Source organism: Phoca vitulina, unplaced genomic scaffold (assembly GCF_004348235.1).
Source record: "Phoca vitulina isolate PV1807 unplaced genomic scaffold, GSC_HSeal_1.0 scaffold5, whole genome shotgun sequence".
NCBI classification, from domain to species: Eukaryota; Metazoa; Chordata; class Mammalia; order Carnivora; family Phocidae; genus Phoca; species Phoca vitulina.
In genome coordinates, this window is record NW_022589708.1 from 75,876,056 (window position 1) to 75,890,604 (window position 14,549).

The following is a 14,549-nucleotide window of genomic DNA, read 5'->3' on the forward strand; positions in this document are numbered from 1 at the left end:
TCCAAGCATAGCCATTTTGAAAAACAGGGAAAGTGGATATGGAGGGTAATTGTTTCTTTCTGCCCTGATACCCTCATGTTCAAAATCAGTTTCAGTGCTCCAGCACACTTTCCTTTTTTTTTTTTCATTTGCACCTTTCCATTTATTTGTGCTATTCCTTTTTTTAATAGTTTTTTTTTTAAATTGAAGTATGGTTAACACACAATGCCACATTAGCACACCTTCTTTTGTAATAGCTCCTTTGCCTAATCCAGACAAAATATTTGTCTTAATGTGTTGGACACATGCAGAGAATAAACTAGCGCTGTGGTCTCATCGTTAGAGTCCCTGTGTAGTAGATATAAGACAGAGAGACTGTGTTCTAAAACTTGCCACTCACTGTGATCAAGGAACCATCTTTTTTTTTTTTTTAATATTTCCTCTTAATCAGATAGAATTTGCTTATCTAGTTTATAGGTTTATGGTAAGGATTAGACCTTATATTTTATTTTCTGGGGAATTAAAAGATTTGTTAGAGAATGATTATCTTCGTTAAAAAAAAAACAGGCTTCTAGCTTACTGTGGTGATTGTTTCAAAATATATACAAATATCAAATCATTATGTTGTACCCCTGAAACTAATGTAATGAATCAATTATATTTTCATTAAAAAAGTGAAAAAATTAAATTATGAATGAAAGAATAATATATCCATCTGTCATTATGAATAAAGCTCAGTTTTTTGGTTACATTCTTTTGAAAAACTTAGGCTTCAATTTTTCTTCTCAAAAAATATGAATGTCAACTAAAGCACACATTCGAAGACAGTGGATTATTGCATGTTTGTTTTAGAAAAGTAAAAATGTTTAGGTCATAAATATGTCTTTTGAGGACCGCTTTCATAATTCTAGCTTTTGTAGCAACGTTACTGTGAATAGGCTGTGGTAAGTTTATGCGTTGGCACTTGGATAACCTTCCTACTACTAACCAGTCAGAATGTAGATGTTTCAGCTTTTAGGTACCAAGAAAGAACGGTATTTGTAGGACAAGAATTTTCCAGGGGAAGAGTATTCTTCCATGAAAACTCTTATGGCCTTTCTTACAATGACTGTATCATTGTCCTCAAAAAAAAGAAAGAGAGAGAGAAAGGAGAGAAAAGAGAGAAAGGAAGGAAGGAAGGAAGGGAGGGAGGAGGAAGGAAAGAAAGAAAGAAGGAAAGAAAGAAAGAAAAGAAATGGATGCACTCCGTGCCAGATCCAGAATTTCCACTCCCGGTGTCAATGACCAGGCATTCCAAGCAGGCTACAACAGATGTGGAAGTCCATTCCCGCTCCATTATCTTCACCCCTCCTGCTGAGTGTGGGCTGTCCTCTCTCCATGTCTGTCACAGAAATGAATCCCAGCAGTGATGAACTTGGAAACAGTTAGGTGTGGCAGGCTTGGTTTCTTCAAGGCCCCTCTCCTTGGCCAGCAGATGACCGCCTTCTTACTGTGCCCTCATGTGACCTTTCCTCTGAGCCCAACCCCTGTGTCTCTCCCTTCTTATAAGGACTCCAGTCCTACTGGATTAGGGCCTACCCTAACTGCTTCAGTTTAGCTTGACCACCCTTTTAAAGGCCCTGTCTCCAGTATAGTCATATTCTGAGGTATTGGGGTTAGGGCTTCAACATATGAACTTTGGGGGGGCGGGCATACCAGTCCATAACAGTGCATAAAATGTGGAAAAATATTAGTATCGTGAGTGACGGGGCCCTCTAGAGTTAAATTTAAGTTAAAACCTTTGCGGATTTCCTTATGTGTTTCCATTGTGTTCTCACACATCTGGAAGTACAAAGACTTCATATTTCCTGTGCTGTGTTTCTCTTTTGGCAGGCCTGGCAGCTTCGATTCAGTCACCTTGTGGGCTATGGTGCCAAGTATTATTCTTACCTGATGTCCAGGGCAGTAGCTTCCATGGTTTGGAAGGAGTGTTTTCAGCAAGACCCTTTTAACAGGTAATGAGGGGGATGAATTCTCCTCCAGTGCCAGTAACCCCCCACCCCACTACCTCTGCAGCCAGGCCGAGAACCGCAGCCACTTGCCACCTGGCCTACACCACACCTTCCGGCTGGGCCTCCCTCCCGCTTCCCGAGGCAGAGCCTGGCCCTGGACCTCCGCCTTGCTCTGTAGCGCTGCGCAGCTGCCGTCGTGCCTGCAGGGACCCTTTGTGTGGAAGCTCTTTGCTTCTCCAGAGTGGGCCTAGACTGCTCTGCTTCCATGCCTCCCCGGTGGGTGTTCTTAGTTGTTCCAGCCTCTCTCGTTGTCTGTATCCTGCTGCTCGGTGCTTCCCGTTCCCTTGGACAGGCTTCCTTATTTGCAGCACAAGCTTCCAAGGATTCACTCATGGGGAACAACACCTGATCTCCTTTTTATTCCCCAAACAAAGGACTTGCTACTGTTGTTCATTTGGGAGCAGAACCGTTGGAAACTTTGAGTATCTATGCTAGTGTCCACTTTGTTCTGGAAAGTTCCCCCTCTGCCTGACTTTGGGACACTTTCTTCCCCTGTAAGACAGTGGCAGTCTGAAGAATGGGAGCAGCTCCACAACCATTCTTCCACAGCTCCCCTTCATGGGGTCCACTGACCACCACTTAGTGTTGGCATTGCAGAGCCCTGCCCCACATCGCTCCCCACTGCTTGCCTCCTAGGTGCCCTCCTGAGTAGCCCTGCTCACCATTTCCATTATCAGGATGGGCAGTAGTTCAGAGAGCGCAATCCGCAGCTGTCACAAACATCATTGTGTGGTGACTCTTGGCCCTGTCCAGAGCGTATTTCATCATGTTAGCTGGTGACCGTGTGAGCCTTTAATGATTCTGTGAGGGAATCTGGGTTGGTTGATTTCAGCTAGGGACACATGATGCCCACCCCCTTCCCCACAATGGAGGCAGCCATGCGCAGTGGTGGGCTGGAGAAGGAGAGAAGGAGGGAGAGTGGGCTCTGGGATGGGCAGCCCTGCATCCCCAGGATCTCAGTAAGCTCCACCCCACAGGAGCAGCACAGGATTGCCCCGTTGCACCCTGAGTGGGCCTCCTGATTCTCACAGGCTTCCCTCCAACACCAGGAACCTCGGGGAAGTCGAGTTCTGATCTCATGGAGTCCTTAGAAGGAGCTTCCTTTGAAAGCAAACCACTAATTATGATCTGGTCTAATACTCATTTAAAGCATTTTATCTCCTCACCACGCAAACACATCTCCAGATACCTCTCAGGCAGCCATAGATATTTATGTAGTATCTTTACCGCTTTTATGTGGTTTAAAATTAATGACACCTTGGATTTTTAGAGTGCCCTAAAGTTTCCATATGGCCCGTTATTTTACATTGATGGCAACCTTGGCAGAGCAGGTACTGCTTGTGAGGGGAAACTGAGGCTCGGAGGGGACAAGCGGTTTGCCCGAGGCTTCCCAGCGAAGACTAGAGTAAGATTAGAAGGCAGGTCTGCTAATTCCTGGCCCCTTCTCCCTCTCTGTCTCCTGCCCAGCCCCCAGCTTTTCATGCAGTTGGATGTAGGTTTGGATTTTCTTAGCATTTAATAATCACATTCAGTTCCAAAGCCTTTTGAACTTGAATCTGATGTAATAGAATTTTTAAATGTTTTACAGCTTGGTACCCACATGTTATTTTGTCTTCCGCCCTTTGCACACTGCAGACATTTGGTCTGCTTTTCAGATTTTATTATTTTCAAAGGACCTAAAGCCAAAACTGACTATAATAAATCAGTTTAGGGGTTTATGATTCTTTACTGGAGATTTCTATAAACTAGGCAAAATATTATCTTGCTTAAAGGAACTGCGCTTTACTAGAAAACCACATACTATTAAATACATATATTTCCAAGCATTTATATCTTGTTTATATGTGCATTCTTGCCTAGACATGTAGTTTGCCATACTTTTATAGACGTGTAAAAGTAAGCTAGTAAAATACTCACTAGACTAGAAAATTTCTAACCTATGTCAAAAGATCCTTTTTGATCCCACTTCTGAAAAATCACCAGACTGGAAGCCTCACCAGAAAGCCAGGCAGCGCAGACCTGAGGCACACCGAGAACCAGAGGCCTGAGAGCAGGAGTCTGCCCAAGGGGAGGGGAGCTGCAGACTGGGGCCGGCAGGAGATCCAGCCCCCCAGGCCGGGGGTTGCGCGGGGCCTCTCAGCCACCCCGTCCCCTCCTTGGGTGGGCCCAGCCTTCTGTCCGTGTTTCCTAATTCATGACACATTTGCCTTGGTACCCACGTAGTGTTTGATCTCAACATATTTTTGATACTGTAATACATCAAAAATTCTGATTAGAAACCAGGTTCGCAAAATTGCCTGTACATAAAGATGCTCCAGAAATAGTGGGATGAAAACAGCATCATTTATGTAACTTATGTCATCATGGTGTGTAGTCATCTGGCATAAAAGGAATTGCATTTTCCATAAAATACAAAAGTAGCACTAAATAGCTTGTGTCCAGGTGCCGTTAAGTTGGAGAATTTCTATCTGTAAAAGTTTTCCAAAATCTGCCTGCAGGGGTTATTATAGACAGTGTTCCCTACAGAACCCAGCAGACAAAGTGCATCAGAAGATGCAGATGGGCTGTTCCTTCCTTTGCCTTCCCCATCAGGGCACTCAAGAGTCAGTTTCCCGTTCCATCAGTTACCCTTAGCCGAGCTCTCCCTCTCCGGGTGTAATTAAGCTTCTCCTGCCAGCTTTGTCCCCTTCACTTTTATTTCACAGTGTTATTTTTCTCTCTCTGTTTCATCTCAGCAGAAATAATTCCAAATCGCACTTGAAGATAATCCCAAAGGTGATGGACAGTGGGATACCTTTTACTTATATAATACCTAAACTAAATAATCCTTTCTTCGAAGAGAGATTGCTTGCTATGACACGGAAAGCTGAAAATACAGTTCTCCTTTTACAATAAATATGTCACACCTGGTTTTACTTAATTAGAATAATTTAAAAATTGGAATTAGAGTTTTAGAAGCAAGAAAATAGACAGCTGAATTGTCCTGTGGTGGCAGCTTTTCTGAATATGATGTCAGCGTGGCTTCATTTTGAGAAACTAGGACAAGTGTGACCTGGGGCTATAACAGAGTGTCCTCTCTCCCCCGCAGGGTGGCAGGGGAGCGCTATCGCAGGGAGATGCTAGCTCACGGCGGGGGCAAGGAGCCCATGCTCATGGTGCAAGGTAAAACAAAACAAGGAGTGGTAACTTGTCTGTCATCCTTTTTTTAAAAAGATTTTATGGGTTATATACATTTTTTAATTATTGAAGTATAGTTGACATACAATGTTGTATTAGTTTCGGGTGTACAATAAATATAGTGATTGGACAGGTCTGTACATTACGCCATGCTCACCACCATTAAGTGTAGCTACCATCTGTCACCAAACACTGTTATTACAATATTATTGACTATATTCCCGATGCTGTGCTTTTCATCTCCGTCATTTATTTATTTTATAACTGGCAGTTTGTACCTCAATCCCCTCCATCTATTTCGCCCTTCCCCTCACTGCCCTCCTGTTTTATGGGTTTTAGTTACTGCGATTTATTTAGATGCTGGCATAAAATTTCACGTTTTAACTTTTAAAATGTTACTGACTAATAGGAAATTTGTAAATTTGTCATAAATTATCAGAAAATTTGCCTATAGGTTTTAACAGGTCACAGTGTATTTCTTTAGCCTAAAGAACTCATTTCTTTCTTTCTCCAAAACTTTAGCTAGACCTTTGCTAGAAATTCCAAGGCATTGAGCTGGATTTTTTACCCATTGAAAAATTAGAACCTAATTAAATCTTCTCTTTCAGGTACCACAGTGCTTGTTTTCCTATGTAATATTGGGGGTTAATTTTTTCATTTAAGTATTTTCACTGAAAATTTAATTGTAAATGGAAGGGACCATCATGATTTTTCGTAAAATGCTCTCAGAAATCTTTTAAGGAAGATGTGGATATTATTGGATATTCTCAATATATCAACAATTATATTTGTGGCTGACCCTCCAACTAGCTGATAAAAATTGCTTTTAGGAAGTACATCTCGTATTGGAGAAGTAGGATAGTAATGGGTCTGACATAAATGTTTCCTTGCCTACATCTGTTCATTCTAATACCTATTGCCCGTTTTCACAGAGCTCCTTGCCTTCAGCTGTTCGTTTACTCAGCATGTCCGTGTTGAGTGCTCATAGGTGCCAGGCACTGTTGTGACGCCGGGCTGTGCTGAGGGCAGGAGTGAAAGACAAAAACGCCCCGTTCTTGTGGAACTTGCATTTCGTCAACTTGGCCATGAGGGGGCGCTCTTCCGGGCCCAATCTACCCAGTGCCACAGTATGTTTAGAAAACAAATCAGCCGACCCAGAGAGCCTACAGTTTCATGTGGCCTGGCCAGACCAAGATGACAGAAGTCCCCCACAACAACACTTTGGTCTCCCATTAGTACACTGTGCCTCCGAGTTGTCCTCCTGAGATGCAGAAGGCCTGGCGGTGGTGCCTCAGTTCCCGCTCACACCTTAATGGCCCTTCCTGAACTCCGCTACATCCAAGGAAGGGTTTTACATGGTTTACACGCTTGATTAATTTAATCTCCTAGCACCACCCCTATGAGGTAGGAAGGATCACTATTCCCATTTTACAGATGCTGCAACAGGTCAGGTCCTTGACCCATGTTAGAGGCAGTGAGTAGATCAGTCAGGATTTGAACCTGTGACTTCTGGTCACAGAGATTATGCTCTTCAGCAGTCTGTGCTGTTTCACGTGTTTGCAGAACAGGACGCCGGGGTAAGGGTCTCTTATGGACCCACATAAAAGGGAAATTCCTCGGCTCATACTAATAAACCACTGAGAGCACACATTGTGTATTTCTCAGCTGGTAGTTTCTGGTCCCTCACAGAAAGCCCACTGCGAGTCAAGAAGGGATGCTGCAATTTGCTTCCTCCTGTAGGTTTTCTGTTATGTATACTCTCCCCGTAGCCATGCTTAGCTTTTCCTCTTTGAGACCAGGATCTAAACACTGTCTGCACATAAATATTAGCTTACGTATGGTTCCCTCAAAAGAAAAAAACAATCACATCCTTTTCTATGTTTGTCCTTTGGCTGGTGTATTTTTCTACACACTTCCAAGAATGTTGTAACAAACCTCTCTAAAAATTGTGTTCTTTATATGAAACATCATTGTGTTAAGAAACTTAATATTTTCCACACTGAAATTTGCACACTTGGGAGAGAAAAACAAGACTGTGGTTCGAACCAGGGATGATAAAATATTCACATTCCAGTTAACACCAACAATAGAATGGTTCTGCTTTTAAACTTTTAATATTTTTCTTAATGTTGTTCTGTCAGATTTCATTAATTCACATGATTTGTTACATGTCGAAGATGAATGGGGGACATGCAGAGAAGTTTATGACTGTTGTCACTTTATAGGGCTGGATTTGTAAGACAAGATCAGCAGTGGCTTCTCATTTTCTTGTAGGCAGCCAGCCTGAACCCCAAACAGGAGTGTCCTTAGAGAATGGCTCTTAGCCAAACACTGGGGTATCCCGAGGAGTAGTGACTGGTGAAATTACTAAGAGTTGTGATATAAAAGCTTAAACAATCTAGTAGGTGTTATTCTTGTATGAAAATGTAATTTTTTATAGGTGTTTGTATATGTTACTTAACTACTTACTAGGTAAATGGCAAGAGTTATAGAGTTATATTAAGTAGCAAAAGATAAAGAACACCTCCCTTCAAACTATGTGCCTCCCTGACCAAATGACAACTTTATTAACCTACTACTTTAAGACTTACGTTGCAAATGAATTCCAGGCCATTCCTTAGAGTCAGAATACCTCTGCCTTGTACTCATGCTCTTTGAACGATACCTATTCAAAGAAATCAAATATGCCATGCTTTTGATCTTTGAGTAATAAAGATGACACAGGTGACCTGTTTTTAGAATGAGTCGTCATTAGCTCCGAGTCCCTGGATCTTTTCTGGCCCCACCAACAGATGAGCCAACTTGTGGTCAGAAGCTGGTCTGAAGGATGTGCCTGAGAATGGGGCATTCCTCTTTCTTTTCTCCCTCTGTTTGCTCCACAATCATCAGTTAAAGGCTCCTGCCACATAGCCACGTCTGTGTGCTGACTCCAGCTCTGCACCGAGGGAGCCCCACGGGGCAATCCAAGTCATGGTCAGAGTCTGTATTTTCCTCTCAGCATTCTAAACACCATTTGAAAACAACACAGTGGTTGCATAGTAGTTCAAACAGTTCGCCTCCTGGGAGAAGAGAGGTCACATGGTATAGCCGACCAGGATCCACCCTTCCTAGCTCTGCTACTTCTTGAGAAAGTCACTCACCCCCTCCCTCTGGGAGAGAAGGTGTGATTTGACGTCACAACTTGACTTCCTTCTAATGTGCTTGTCCTCAGTGCCTGTCTCAGTCCCCCTGCGTGGGGCACGTGTGTGTTGCTCAAGTGATAAAACAGATGCAGTAGAAGGAGCGTTACAGATTGAAGTCATGTCCTTATCTGCTTTTAAACACATTCATGGCACATGTAAAGAAATATGTTATAAGCACAATATTCTTTTACTTAACCCCCCCACTCAACAGTTTGGCAATAGTTGACCGAAACTGGCTTTCTTCATGCCAAGAATTCTGGGGTGAGGTTGAACTCTTTGTATTCAGTTGCCCCCGTTGAGTTTTTCTGCTCTTTATTCCATATGCCACCTGCCAGGGTTTTTTGGTTTATATTAAGTATCACATTTCTGAGTCATAAAAGAACATAAAGTTTTTGCTAAAAAGAAACAACGATGATATGGTATTTTCATTCATTTTGCTATTTTTAAAAGTCTATACTAGGATACTTTTTTAAGTGTGCTGTGGTGGACATGATCCAAAGTCCAGTTTCTATTACAATCATTTCAGAAAATGTATGGTTTTCAAGAAGACAAATATACAGTAAGGTTTGTGAGTAGCAGGGGAGTAATATTTTACACCCACTGGGAAGCAGAGTTGTTTCTTACTACACCAAATACAAGAGTGGAATGATGTGACTACTGACGATAGAAGTTAGATGACTTCAGCCGTTTGTGAATGACGGATGAATTACTCATGCGATCTTCCTTTGTAAACCATTTTTTTTGTGTTTCGTGTCCTCTAAAATTTGGGTAAATGGCCCTTGTTGAGTTTTTAGGTTCAGCTTTATCTTTTAGATAATCAGAACAAAACTAACATTTTGAGAAGCTGCTCCATGCCAGGTGCCTTCTGCTATGCTACCTAATTAGTCCCCATGCGTAGGTCATATGGCCGCCATTTTCACAGACAATGAAACTTAGTCAAAGTTCATTCTCTTTCTGTGCCGCCTCTCCTCCTGACTCCCACGTCTTTCTCAGCTGATCTCTCAATTCTATCTTGAGATCAAGCTGGTCTTTAGAACATGGGAGATGTCAGTGACATGAGCCTGGAGGCCTTCATGATCCCCCAAAGCCTGCGGTCTGTTGTTTTTAATGTCACATCCTAACTATTCCCATTGATATCCGAGAGGCCTGCCTGACATCCACTGATCAGCAATAAAATTTTCCTTAATCTGTTTTTGTAGGAGCTCCTTTAGACTTTTGTGGTAAAGCTATCAACTTAGTTTATAATCATTTTTAGTCATGGTGGTTCCAAGAGAAAGATTCTCACCACAGCCAAATAAGCATGATGCCCAGTGAAGTTTCATGTTTCTGCCTCTGGTTATAGCATTCCTTGTACTCTACCCTTCAACCTTTGCACAAAGAATTTTGTGGGGGAAAGGAAAGGTTAAAGTCCATGACTTTCACATTCCAGGAGGTTATTTCCAACACTAAACAACTTTACTTCTGTGCTTGTTTCCAGAAAAGAAACTCTCAGCTTCATTTTTACGTTTCTGGGGCCAAAAGCAGTATGCAAATAGAAATACAAAGTAATAACTGGACAGAGTTTTTAAAAAGACCAAACCTCAGATAAGACTAAAAGAAATAGTAGATAAATGAGTTCATTCTCAGTGGAACTCCCTTCAGTTTGTTTTCCTGTGTTGCCGAACTGACTCATGAAACCAAAGTCTAGAAGCCCACAGGGCCTTACCTTAAGCTGATTAAAATCATAATACCTTACATTTCTGCAGAGCTTTATGGTTTTCAGAACACATTCATTTTTGCTATAATTATCCTATATCATCTATTCTAACTTATTACATATTATTTTTCTCCAAGAAATAAACCAGAGGATTGTGGTTTATATTCCAGGGATCATCCCTGTTGTACCTCAGGGAGCTTAATACAATCAATAGTGATAACTACTACTCTTTTCTTTAAAAACCTTCTTGGTCCTAGTAGCAGTGAGCGCACCCAGCACTCGGATCTTGGTTTCACACCATTCTCTACTAAAAGGAACCAGGGCTCCTCTAAACAGTCACTGCGTATGCTTTTTGACAATTGGGAAAATCAATCAAGCTAGTGTTGAACAATGACTGTTTATGTAGCTTTCTTACTTTTAAACATCAGCTGTACCTCTGCCGACAGACAGGACTTCCTGCTCCTTGCTGCTGTCATGTTCGTACTGTACAGATAACACCAAAAGGAAAGCCCCATGCTAAGCACATTTGGCCTATTAGGTTAGTAGTCAGGTTATTAAAAAATAAGTAAATAAAAATATCAGTGCTCATTACCTAAAGACACTGTGTCAACAAGACATCAATCTTTTCAAGCAGACAGGATATTTTGAGTCCATTTAATACTTGTGTCATCCTGTCAATGAGAGCTGTCTCAAAGTGGGATGAATTTGCCTTGTGACAAAGTGGGTTTCCCATCATTCCAGCTGTCTGGGAAGAAGGGCTTCAGGAAGCTAATCAGTACCAGGTCCCTTCGGTAACTCTGGAATCGAAACACTAGCTTGATTGATTTTCCCAATTGTCAAAAAGCATATGCAGTGACTTCAAGAGAAAAGGCAATTTCCATTGGTTTATGGCACTCAAAATTGGTTGTAGTTATTACTTGCAGTTTTAAAACATGCAGTTAACATTTAATCGTGTCATCTGGTTAATCCCTAAATATTGCCACGTACGGCACAAAGCTGGCAGGCCTAACACCATATGAGAATAATAAACGCACGCAGGCTTTGGACGGTTATTCCTGAGTTTGCTTTTTAAATATGCCTCTTTGCTTTTTGTTTTTTTAATAAGTGGGATTTTCAAGGGAGAGATGAACAGAGGACAGGTTCTGCTTGACTTAGCCAACATCTGTGCCCTCTGGGCATGTATGCCCTGTGGCATACGATTGCCCACCCCGGAGTGTATTTTACATTTGTGACTTGTGAGGCAGCCCCTCGGATATATTAAATATTAAAAGATAAGATGATTTAAAACTACTAGCATGCCAAGCAGAACTGTGCTGTTGGAGGTAAATCGGATGACTTTGGATGGGTTGCTCAAATGTTTAGAAATAGAGATCATCTTTATTTCCCTCTTGTTCTCGGGCCTGTCCTGTTGCCCTCTGCCTCCTTACTCTGCTTTGGTTTGTTTTTTTCCTAGCACATAGTTACTTCCCAACATAATGTAACCTGTATTATTTCACGTATTGGTTTGTAGTCTGTGCCCTCCAAGAAGCTGTCCCCGTGACAGGAGGGGCACTGTTCTGAGCACGGCCATATCCCCAGCGCCTGCAATAGGCAGTCAGTAAACATAAAGATGAAAATATACTTACCAGGTGGAATATTTCTTGTGCCATAAAAAACTGGTGATTATTAGAAGAGGGCGGGTTTTTACTCACCTTGTCTGAGAAGTTTTATATCACATAAATACTTCTAAGGGTTTTGTGGGCCCGAATATTTTTGCAAAGCTCTTTTCTAATGTAAAAGAAAAAAATATATATATACAGTGAACGTGCTTGTTCACTCTGACTTCGTGGCATCGTGTCTGCCCAGCTATCGGGATATCCAGTTTGCCTTGGTCCTCCTGCTGCTTGTCCTAGCTTCTCCTCCCCGCCGCGCCCACACCGGGACCCCAGCTTTGCTGGCCTCAATCCGTTTCTGGTCCCAGAGGCTTCATCAGCAGGTAGAACGGAGCCAGGGCTCCTCAGTGAACGCCGTCCATTTCGCTACCCAACGTATTTTGTGTTCTTGGTGGAGCTTTTCCTCTAAACAGCACCTATATTTATTACACTGTATGTAACCAGTGTTCTACAAGGTAGAATAAGATAGATCATTCCTTGTGTTCTAGAATTCCTGTAATGCAAGACCAAGTCAGTGTGGTGAATGAATAGTTATTTAAGAAACAGGCGTTAAAGTGGAAAATGCTTTCTCTACTATGGGAGGTCAGAGATAAATACTGCAACTTGATTGATGGCAGTAAGTAGCGGGCTTTGTTAAAGGAGGTGAGGCAACTCTTGGGGCTTCCTTCAAGTAGGACCAACTCTAACCTCTCCCTGGGGTCCAGTGGTCCCTGAGGCCTTGGCCTTCGACACCACCTCTCTCTGACGTCTCTTCCTCCTGCCAGCCGCCTTGTGTGCGTTCGCTTCCAGGACCATTTGCTTTTAGCCACACCACCTTTGCCTAAGACTGAAGGAGCTCTCCTGAATTCTGTCTTTGGTCAAAACGTAACACTTTAATATCCTTAGGTTAGTGACCGGTAGATAATGTGATCGAATAAAAAAGGCATTGTTAGTTGTTGATGACGTTAATTCATTTAAGCTTAGTGAATGTTTATTGAATACTGCTAACCAGGCACTTCAGGGACACAGAAATAAGCAGGAATAATGTAGAGATCCCACATCTATGTGAGAGGTTCCTGTCAGATTTACAAAAGGCAGCCCCCTCTGGGAGGTGGAATTGCGGAAAGGTGCCCACTCGGGGGCTTGCACCAGAACACAGGCTGGGGGCCTGCAGAGTTCCTGGGTTTCAGCCACTCCTGCTCCCAGCCAGCCACCTTTGTACTGGGCACAGACTAGACAAGCAGGTGAGGCAGTCTGGAAGGGGGTGTGCTGACGGTATAGACCTAAGTAAACATGACAGGATGCTGAGCCTCGGGAAAGCTCTCTACATACCTGTTATGTTAACATCTGTGACTCTGCAGCCTGATTTCCCCAGATGCTCTAACCAAAATATACCCAATCTAATCCCAGAGACAGGTAGCATTCGGTAACAATCAGAGGCACCCACCCTTGGAAGAGCCACTCAGATGCTCTTTGCTTATAAAAATACAAGGTCAGTATTTCAATGATACAAATAAACAAAAGAGAAAAGATGTGGGTGTTATAAGTGGAATGCCTTTATGGAAAGAGCAGCAATTTTTTTTTTTTTTTAAATTTCTAAATAAATAGCCTTTGGAGCACTGAGAATAAGTAATTTCTGTGATCAAACACACCAAATAGATAACTGCATACTACCGTACTAGAAACTGAGGAGCATTTTATATAATTTTTACAGTGTAGGGTAATAGAAACTACATGGCGTATTGATTTCTTTACACCAGTAAAAGGAAGTCAGCCTTTACCAGGAAATGACAGATCTTTTTCTTCTGTAAAACTTAACCCGGAAGTATCTACTATCCTTGGATTTTTTTTTTTTTTTCCTATTTCATTGTCAATGTTCCACTGACTAAATTCAACAGCATAATTTTTGCTAGCAAGGAGGATGAAAAGCCTGTGGAGAAGTGACTTTTAAACAGAATTTTAACTTTTTTTTTTTTTCAGAATTTTCACTTTTAACCTGTCAATGTGTACTACATTATATATAAAATGTATACACACACACACACACACATATATGGCACTTTTCATTTCAGTACAATGCCTTGCTTGCGAGTGAGTATTGATTATCAAACAACTGGCTAGAAGGGGTGGGTAGAGAACCCCTTTAGACGAAAGGCCATGGCACTGTGTGTTCACTGGTGCTCAGAGTAGAGCACCTCTTACTAAACCCTGGGTATCACAAGTTCCTCCCCAAATGATTTCAGATAGCGTGCAGGAAGCAGATTCGCTATGCAGAAAAGGTCATGGGAAAATGACATAATGGAAGTCACAATGCAAGTTGGTTAGATGCGGACACAGACAGTATCTGTAAGGCACGAACATTAATCTGCAGCGTGGCCCTAGAGAAACTGAGTGACTCTGTGTGCCAAGCTTTTAAATGGTCTCGTCAGGATTTGACCCAGGCCATCGTATCTTCAAAGCCCTTGGGATGCCCACTGCATCTGCCGGCTCACGGCGCTCCTCCCCTGCCCTCATGGAGCTATAGACTCTCGATACGCTTTTTTGTTGCAGTTTACTTTTGGTGAGTGGTGCTCACTTTGGTCGTCTTCTCTGAATCCCGGGAAGCTGTCATTTTCTACTTGCCATGTAGATGTGATGGAGCCCTCTGCCATTTGTGTAGTCATCTGAGACAGCGTCTCTGAAGTCTGGCTTTATTTGAGATATGAGAGCCTTTTTGTTCCCAAGTAAATAACTTGTAGTAGACTCATTCCAGGAAGGACACCAGCAATTCCACTTTTAGATTATATCAACTGTAACTACGTTCTAAAGGAATGCAGATAATATTCTTTCAGCT

At 42.3% G+C, this 14,549-nt stretch overlaps 1 protein-coding gene across 5 annotated transcripts in view; it reads left to right on the forward strand.

Moving 5' to 3' along the window:
• Positions 1 to 14,549, forward strand: part of MIPEP (mitochondrial intermediate peptidase) — a 189,513-nt gene that overhangs the window by 161,489 nt on the left and 13,475 nt on the right. For all 5 annotated transcript variants that reach the window (XR_004299262.1, XR_004299260.1, XR_004299261.1 and 2 more), the window contains exons 17-18: positions 1,852 to 1,973; positions 5,119 to 5,192. Coding sequence is in view for 2 of the 5 variants with exons in the window: in XM_032403337.1 (XP_032259228.1) it covers positions 1,852 to 1,973; positions 5,119 to 5,192 (196 nt within the window). In the remaining 3 variants the exon portion in view is untranslated. The remainder of the gene's footprint in view (positions 1 to 1,851; positions 1,974 to 5,118; positions 5,193 to 14,549) is intronic.